Here is a 10,221-nt window from a genome sequence, read left to right on the forward strand (position 1 = left end):
CGAATCCCATACGGCGCACAATTATATTACGTATATTATATCAAAAAGTTTGTAGGCTGGTATGTTGATGGTACCATCATAATGTGCAGATAATGTACAGTTAAAATATATAAAAGATTAATTTTTGGCGCGTTTTAAAATATTCAAAATTAAAATTTTTTGCCGCAAATCTCATACGGCGCACAATTATATTACGTATATTATATCAAAAAGTTTGTAGGCTGGTATGCTGATAATACCAACATAATGTGCAGACAACTTACTGTTTAAATATATAAAAGATTAATTTTTGGCGCGTTTTAAAATATTGAAAATTAAAATTTTTAAGCCGCGAATCCCGTACGGCGCACAATTCTATTACGTATATTATATCAAAAAGTTTGTAGACTGGTATACTGATAGTACCATCATAATGTGCAGACAATGTACTATTGAAATATATAAAAGATTAATTTTTGGCTCTGTTTAATATATTAGAAATCGATACTTTGTAGCCGCGAACTTTTTAAAACTCAGATTCATATTATGTGTATTAAATGAAAAAATTTGTAGGCTCTATTTGGTATAGAAATAATCTGCATATAATGTACTATTAAAAAAAAACAATCAATTTTTGGCTTTTTTAAAAATATTGAAAATCGATACTTTATAACCGCGGATCCTATATAAAGCAGAATTATATTATGTGTATTAAACGAAAAAATTTGTACGCTTGAATCTGTTTGGTATTAGAGAAATCTGTATAAAATGTACTATTAAAAAAAACATTCGATTAATTTTTGGCTTTTTCTAGAATATGTAAAGATAAAACTTTGTAGCGCGAACCTTACACTGCGCAGACTTATATTATGTATATTACATATATAATAATTTGCATGCTCGTATTTATTTAATATAAAGAGCAAATAATTTATCGCTTGTTTTTTTCAATAGTACGTTGTTTGCAGATTATTTTTATACCAAATAGAGATACAAGCGTGTAACTTCTTTTATTTGTACATAATAAAAGTTTGCGCCATATAGGATCCGCTGCTACAAAGTATCGATTTTTGATATTCGAAGAATAGCCAAAAATTTATTGCTTGTATATTTCGATAGTACATATTTTATATATAAAAGTTATCTGCAAACAATGAAATATATTTTTTGAGTTTTAAGTAGTAAACATATTATTTGTAGTATTATTTATAACATTTTCAATTTTTATAACAAATTTTTATTTTAAAATTTAATTAGCAAATTAACGCTTAAATTATCTGATTTCTGTGAAAAAATGTTAATCAAATTTAAACAAACATTATATAGAAATATCATTTTTATAATATCATTCTTTTTAATATAAAATTGAAGAATGGCGCGCGCGTAGCGCGCGTTTGTATTGTTCTAGTAAAAAGAAAAAAGAATATGACTGCGAATATTTCACCTCACTTCAAATTGCAAGTTGACGGATGACATTTGAAGATACTTTCTTCAGTTGACACTGAATGACATCTCCTCTCATCTCACACACACTTAATAATAATTGTTATTAAGAAATTAAAATATCAAATATTGCAACACTAACAATAAGTAAAGAATGATCATGAATGAAGAGAAGATAGACAAATTTACAGTCGAGATGGAAGCGAGGATGTACGCTTCTTTAGAGTGGGATATGCAAAATACAGCGATATGCAAAATCATACTTAAATAGGTATAAACAATAGAATGCAGGCATATTTTTATCATGATTTATCGTACGTTAGGCTTTCTCGATATATATTGGAAACATCGTGAATGGAAAATATCGACTCGTTCGAGCAAGAATAAAGCTATTTAGCAGGTAAGCTATTTTTTCTGATGAACACACATATTGGTTTGCTTTCTTCATTTTTAATAAAAAAAAAACACAAAAAAGCATTAAAAGATATTTTTAAGGTAGTCGTCTTCCGACAGTACAATTCAAAATTTTATACTCTAACATAAGTCAAAGTTAAAACATCTGATTACCTATGATGATATATAAAAACTTCAAGTAATTTTGTTCTTCACACACACAGAACAATAGCAGCTCATCCTTTTCAATCGATCCTCCACGTCGAATAACCATAAAAAAGAGTTTTTTTATTATTGTGTTCTTCAAAACTAAACGGTTAATAATTTCCGTTTTTTTTTTTTTTCATAATATTCCTAAAGTGTAATATTTCTTCCATATATCTGTTTTTTATTATTTTCTTATTGTTCCTACTAATTATTATTGTTTGGCGCTCACTTTAGTTAATTAATAAGTAATTAGAAATAATTTAGGGTCGGGTTTTTTCTTTTCTGTATTTTGTCTATCGTCGTTAATAATTTAGATGTAAGGTTAATAAATATAGATTTACTATATGTTATCGATTGTCACGAGAAGTCGGTGGATCGCGATCGGCTGTGTAATCAATAATTCGACTCACTTATCGGTGCTGCCATCGTCGATCCACCGATGATACCTCGTGAAGAATTTGCGAGCTTTTTGCTGGGTCTGCTATACGCTTATAGGGAGACTTTTGGAACTCACTCTCGCACGGACCGCTCTCGTACTCACTTGCGACACGGAGCTCTCGCATTGTGGATGCCCGCTCTTTTGTCAATTACGCATGGAATTCCTGCTTGCTTGCTTGCATGAGCTCTTACCTTGCCTGATAGCTTTGCTGCATGGAATCAAAGCAAAGAAGGACGAGAATCTAAAGTTTCGAGGAACCACGAGGACCGAACAGCGAGATCCCAGGAAATATTTTTATCGGCTCTCAGTATTTAATAAATATAATAAATTTCCCGTTGTAAAGTTCGAGGATTATGAATTGATGGAACTTAGTAATCTCAAACCAAGAGATACAGTTCTAAAAATTAGAATTAATTTTCGTGCTTGGCTCTATTGGTCGTTTTAAAAAATCATATTTATTTATTATATTTATTAAATACTGAGAGCCGATAAAAATATTTTTTAAATTTATTTATTTGCGTCTGGGCCTAATTCATGGCGCTATTTACTAACATCCATTATAAGGCAAAATGAAAAATATAGGATCGAAAGGGTCTGAATAGCTTAGTTGGCAAGAGCAGTCGCCCGGCAAACGAAAGACGCGGGTTCAATTCCCGCTTCAGCGGGACTTGAAGGACCTATATTTTTCTCGCCTATTTTCCCGTTGTAAAGTTCGAGGATTATGAATTGATGGAACTTAGTAATCTCAAACCAAGAGATACAGTTCTAAAAATTAGAATTAATTTTCGTGCTTGGCTCTATTGGTCGTTTTAAAAAATCATATTTATTTATTATATTTATTAGTTAGAATGTTTTTATAAGTTATTTCGGTCTCTCTCATTATAATTATTGTCATTATTCCATATTCGTTATTATTGAGTTATGATGAAAACTTCTTTGTTACAAAAAAATAAGTAAGAAATAAATATATTTTTTATTTGAGTAGTGCAGCTTCTTATTCTTATTCTCAGACTTATTATCAAATTATATCAAGTAAATGATTATTATTCTCTTATTTATATATTTTTAATAAAAATTATATTTCTTAAGTAAAAAAAAAAAAACTAAAAAAATTACATAAATTTAATTTTAACAACATAATCAAATATGTATAAAATTCTTATTTGCTAAAAATATAAAAATCAAGCGATTCAATAACTTCTTAAAGATCGTGCGTCAAACGATTGAAAAGACATAATTTTAAGAAAAATGCTATTCTAATCAAAGTTTCTTACGTATGCAAATATAACATGAAAAAAAGATTTATCGATTTATCGAATTTATATAACAAATTCTTTATTAATTCAAACAAATTTTATTTTGATTATTTATTTGTAATTTATGAGCACAGTGCATTTTTTAAAATGCCACTTGGCTCAACATACATCTTGCTCGAAAATCTCTGCTTGTGTGATTACGAAATCTCATTTAACGATTCATTCTTGATATTATAAACATTTAAAAAAATTTAAGAAAAGTAAAATCAATTTTTCAAAATTTTAAAATATTCCTTTATATGTGATCTGCTATATTCTTGTGATATTCAGCAATTACTCGGCATCAAAAATTAAATATTAATATAAGTAAATAGAAAAAAGATATATAGAAATTATTTTACAATCCCATAGAGATTTGTTTGAATACAACATTAGATTCCTTAATCAACTCATTCAATTTTTTTAAAATATATATTGGAATAATATAATTACAATATTTATATATAATATTATATATATAATATCTGGCGGCATACACTTGCCACATGTTTTAACCGTCAACTTTTAACGTATTAAACTAAGGCCCCGCTTTTAATCGCTTAATACATACGGTGGGCCCAGCGGGATACTTTGAATGACTCACTCAAATATTTGGCGCACTCATTCTCAAAAGCAATCACTTGGAACGAAAAGGTGTTTCGCCTGCTTTCGAAGGAAAGTCTCTTCTTTCTACACATAAAATGTACTCAGCTCGCGATGTAGCAAAATCGCACATCCTCGGATCGAGAAGTTTCTTTATTAATAAATAGCTTTATACCCTACGCAGTACAATCTTTGATGCATAATCCTGCCCCGCGCACGACAAATACATGTACAATATGTTAAATAAATATGCGTAAAAAAATTAACACTATTGATTTTGACATGTTACCAATAGCATGTATATAATGTTAAAAAAATTTTAGCTGTCATCTGTATTTTATTAAAATATTTCAGCGTTTATTGTATCTTTTTATATACGATTAAAAATTTATTTTTACATATATAAAATTTAATTCTTGAAAATAATATAAAATAATTAATGTCAAGCTATGTATTCGTAAATTATTATTATAATTTGTCGAAATAAAACATTTGCAAAAATGTATACGTTTTAATGCGTAGCTGAAGCGTATCCAGATTTCGTATTTTACTTCAATAAGATCATTTTATACTACTGAAAATTTGCTTAAAATAAAACTTTTGTTTAAACCATATTACATACATATACCGCATTTACGAGAATTAAAATAAAATCCTAATTTTTCCTTTATTTTGAATCAATTATAAATTAATAACACATAATTAACTTATTTACATACTTGATTAATTAAATTGATTTTATATCCGTTCTTGAAAAGCTAATTTTTAACAATTTCTTAACAAGCTTTTTCAAATTTATATATTTTTATAATTTTTTTTACAAAATTTTACAAATATAATATTTTTTTTTAAATATTTTTTTTTAGGGATTTTACACACACATATATTTTCTATAAGTTAGTGCTTGTGTCGAACATACACCATAGCTATCTCCCACTTTGTTGTTTCCCCACTGTTCGCTAGTTTCCCCGCTGTTCACTGTTTGTACCTGAGTGGAGAGAAGTAGAGTAACTCTGCCATAGCCTGTCCCAAGCCAGGTTGAGAAAGGAGGAGGGTTGTGCGTGGGGCTAACAACCCCACCCAGTAAAAAGACAACATATTAAGAAAGCTAAACAAAGCCTCGGAACACGGACGGACTTACGAAGACAAACGCGGACAAGGAATGAGGAAGATCTGGCGAGATTGCAGGAAGAGTGGCGACGAATAGTACAGCAGGCCGAGGCCTTTCAAGGACTGTAGAGCCAATAGAAGAAGAAGAAGAAGGAGGGAAGAGTATATAAAAAGGTCAAAATTTCTCGGGCTTTTATTTCTATAACTATAACGCATAACGTGTCCTAGCTACATCATAGCATTCTATCGTGCAAAGTGTATTGTTACCGTATATTATCAGAAATTTTCGTAATATCTATTATTTTATTCTCTTACAATAAGTGAACTTCGTTCGGTGAACAAAAATCCAAAAAGAAAATAATAAAATATTGTAGTAGTGTGTTTCGTGTGTTCTTTTTTTTGAGTGTTAGTTATTTTCATTGATAAAAAGATATGGAATTCAATCCGGAGCTGGCCATAAAAGAACATATGCTGAGATATGCTGAAGAGCTAATGAGAATAGTATCACAAAAAAAACTATTCTCTGTTCCAACAAAATGTATGGAAGTGAATTGTGCTTTTGGAAATATCACCAAAAATTATTTATTGCCAAAGCTTGAAAGTAAATCGACAATAATAGGTAAGAATATAAAGAATAAATTATATAAAAATGTGTGTATAATAATAAATTTTAAGACAAAATTATTTTTTCATTCTCAAATATTGCGTATTACTTTAAGGTACCGATAGTTCAGAGAAAATGATACAATATGCGAGAAAAACATAAAAGCAGCAAAGAAATTGATTTTGAAGTATTTAACATTCAAACTAAGAATCTACCCAAGAAATATGTTGGTCATTTCGATCACATTTTCTCTTTTCCGACGATACTTTCTCGCAATGATATTCTGTAAGCATAAATTAAATTTTATTATATAAAGAAGGAAAGTTTTACAAAAATTGTTTTAAATAAATAATATTTTTATAGAACCTTTTAAAAATTTTCACGAAATTGCTCTTTTTTTTTATTTTTATGTTGATATTTATGCAAAATATTATATATAATGATAAAAAGTACAACATTGAAACAATAATGCTCTATGTTAATTGATTTTGGTGCAACATTAACATAAGATTAGTATTAAATAAATTTTTATAGTCCAAAAATATTATAACACATACATAACTGTTAGAAATTAATTATATATCTATACTAATATATAAAATTCTTACGGGTGGTGTATGTTTGAACGTTGTTAACTTAAAAATTACTGGATCGATTTTCTCGAAATTGGTACCAAAATTTTGCAAATTTTTCGGGGATGGCTACTACGGGGGTGGTTTTTTTAAATAATACACCCCCTCACCCCCCTCACCCCCCTCACCCCCCCCCTCACCCCCTCCCCCCACACACACGCACACGCAAACATATACACACACGCGCGCGCGCACACACACACACATGGACATTTTTAAAAAGCGCGGAAATACATCAAAACCCACACACACACACACATACGTACATTTTTAAAAAAACATGGAAATACATCAAAACAATTTTCATAAAAAATGAATCTTTTCAACGATCATCGCCAAATTCAATATCAACCATCCTTAAAGGATCTTTGTCAAATTCAATATAAATCATTATTTAATGATAGTCTATTTATATAAAAAAATGTATCTCGATATCTTAAAATTTACGGAAGCATTTAGAGCAACCACAGACATTTTTCAAAAAATTTAACCCGTGTTCGCGCGTATATATATTAAAAAGTAAAATAAATATAAATAAATATAGATTAAAAATTTAGAAACAGTATCGCTATGATCGATTAGTTTAGAATGAAGTATATTAGATGTAATTTTCATTTGTTAATGTCTGATGTCAATGACTATGTCAATATTAACTGAAATGTTTAATCGAAAATATTTTTAAAGAATAAATAATATTTTGGTGAAATATTATTTAAAAATAAAATAAAAATTTATAGATTTAACTATTAAAAATACAAATCCGTTCGATATTTGGCGCAGTTTAATCGAGGTTCGATATTTGACGAAGATTAATCGAGGTAAAAATTTATATTGTATATAAAATTTTATTTTTTTATATGGATCTTTGTCAAATTCAATACAAATCATTATTTAATGATAGTCTATTTATATAAAAAAATTAAATTAAACATTTTGTTATCGGTTTTAGGAAAAGATGTAAAATTAATGACGAAGTATCTCGATAAGAAAGAATAAAAGTTAAAGATCCGTTTCCGGTTTCAAGAAAATTGATTCATTAATTAGAGAGAGAAAAACAGATAAGGAACTTATTAATATAATAATTAATCAACAAGGTAGTTAAATTAATCGACCAAAACTAGCCAATAAATTTGTCTAAGTTACAACTTTTTCGACCATATGGTTGTGGTCCCTTTAAAGTATAACTGAGATATTAATTAAATTTTTTAAGCGAGAATTGCGTTTTTTAAATTTCTATGTAGGTATTGTGACACCTACGGTAAAAAATTCGACGCTTTAAAAATTTTAGAAGGAATTACTTTATTTGTTTAATATTTTTCACTACTTTTTTTGCTGTAAAGATTTTATCCCGCGATTATAAGATTTTAGAATTTACATACATTTTTTAATAATGGATTTTGTATAATACTTTTTAATACTTCTTTAGTTGTAAATATAATTATAGGGAATTATTTTGTTTTCCTTTAATTACTTTGTACATTTTTTGAAAATGCCTAAAGTAAAAAAATCACAACTTTCCCGATCGTCGTCCAATGCTCGACGTTTAGCACAAGCTAGAACGTTAGAGAAAGTGTTTCTCAAAGGGAAGCACGATTGTCAGACTCGCGTTTACGCATGTCTCGAGTTAAAGTTAGCGAATCAAATATTGAAAGGGAAGAGTGCTTAGAAGAAAACCGATTGCGAATTGCTCAATTCAGAGTTTCTCAAACGAATGCTGAAAGAGAAATGCATTTAGAAGGAAGAAGAATTCGATACACCATGGTTAGAGTTGCCGAGACTGGTTCGGAGAGAGAGAAACGCTTAAAGCGTCGACGATGTCAAGTAAATCAGGCAAGAAATGCATCCAATTCTATCATTGGACCTAGATCTGCGTTTTGTTACCAACCAAGTAATGATTATTTGGTTCATTCCGCTTTTTCTATGGGAAAAATGGAAAAAGTTTATAATCATTGTGGCGCCAAAAAATGGTCCAAAGAGCCATTGGGACTTTGTTGCTCTAATGGACAGGTCCAACTAAATGATATTGATGAACCACAAAGAACTCTGAAAGAATTACTTATTGGAACGGATCCAAGATCAATACATTTTCAGAAGAACATTCGAAAATACAACGGATGTTTTGCAATTACATCTTTCGGAAGTAAAGAAGTTAGAGAAGGTAACTATATGCCAACGTATAAAGTGCATGGCCAAATTTATCATTTGATTGGCAGTCTACTACCTCCATCAGACACAAGAGCTCAATTTCTACAAATTTATTTCACTCTTGAAGACGAACAATTAACTTTGCGACATGATTCTGCACCATCCCTCAAAAGAGAAATTTTGCAAACCTTACAACAGATTTTTCGTGACAATAATAGTTATGTGCGTAGCTTTACAACAGCTATTGAACAAATGCCACCTAACAAAAATAACTATAAAATTGTAATTAATGCCGAACAGCGGCCGCTTGGTGAACACAGAGGTCGGTATAATGCTCCAACAACTAGCGAAGTCGCAGTGTTGATGGTTGACGAAGACTGCGGATTTAGAGATATAGTGCTGCGATCACGCGATAGTACATTTAAAAGGATATCTGAACTTCACCGCTCTTACGATCCAATGCAGTACCCTCTTATATACATAAAAGGCGAAGATGGTTACAACATCAGCATTCCACAAATAGTACCAATCACTGGACAAAATAATCCTCGCAAAACGGTATCCTGTATGCAGTTCTATGCGTATAAACTTATGGTGAAAGAAAATAGCTTTAACACGTTACACAGATATGGCCAGCTATTCAATCAATATTGTGTTGACATGGCTGCAAAAATGATTACTGAACGATTAAATTTTATTCGGGCACATCAAAAAACATTACGAGCTGACAATTACATACACTTGAGAGATGCTGTCAATGAAGACTCTAATCCGACGGATATAGGGCAACTAGTTATTTTACCATCCACATTTACGGGATCGCCTAGATATCTCCATGAGCGTACACAGGATGCCCTTACATACGTTCGTAATTACGGAAAGCCTGATTTATTTATCACCTTCACGTGCAACCCAGAATGGCCTGAAGTTAAAACAGATTTGTATCCCGGTCAATGTCCAAGTGAAAGACACGACATTGTTTCGAGAGTGTTTCACCTAAAAGTACAACAACTTATGAACATCATAACAAAGAAGGACATTTTCGGTGCTACATGTTTTCAATCGAATGGCAGAAGAGGGGTTTGCCTCATGCTCATATTTTAATTTGGTTAGTCGACAAAATAAGATCTGATGAAATAGATAGCATTATTTCAACTGAAATACCCAATAAAAATGAAGATCCATTACTTTACAACATAGTATGCAAGAATATGATCCACGGTCCATGTGGAGCCGTCAATTCCTCCTCACCTTGCATGTCAAACGGTACCTGTTCAAAAAGATATCCACGTGAGTTTCTTCAACATACACAAACTGGCGATGATGGATACCCTAAGTACAGAAGAAGATGTCCGGTTGACGGTGGACACA

At 30.4% G+C, this 10,221-nt stretch overlaps 1 protein-coding gene across 1 annotated transcript; it reads left to right on the forward strand.

Annotated features, from left to right (window-relative positions):
- The first annotated feature begins 8,634 nt into the window (after window positions 1-8,634).
- On the forward strand, window positions 8,635-9,954 carry LOC145947975 (uncharacterized). Its single transcript, XM_083057740.1, has one exon. The coding sequence runs from the start codon at window positions 8,635-8,637 to the stop codon at window positions 9,952-9,954; it is 1,320 nt and encodes a 439-aa protein (XP_082913866.1).
- Window positions 9,955-10,221: the final 267 nt, after the last annotated feature.

This window comes from Prenolepis imparis, unplaced genomic scaffold, assembly GCF_030444845.1.
Source record: "Prenolepis imparis isolate NDT839.2.m4 unplaced genomic scaffold, iyPreImpa1.0 SCAF_199, whole genome shotgun sequence".
NCBI lineage: Eukaryota > Metazoa > Arthropoda > Insecta > Hymenoptera > Formicidae > Prenolepis > Prenolepis imparis.

Bases quoted from the DNA above. Each gene is read 5' to 3' on its own strand.
- LOC145947975 (XM_083057740.1), top strand. From the start codon at position 8,635: ATGGAAAAAGTTTATAATCATTGTGGCGCCAAAAAATGGTCCAAAGAG.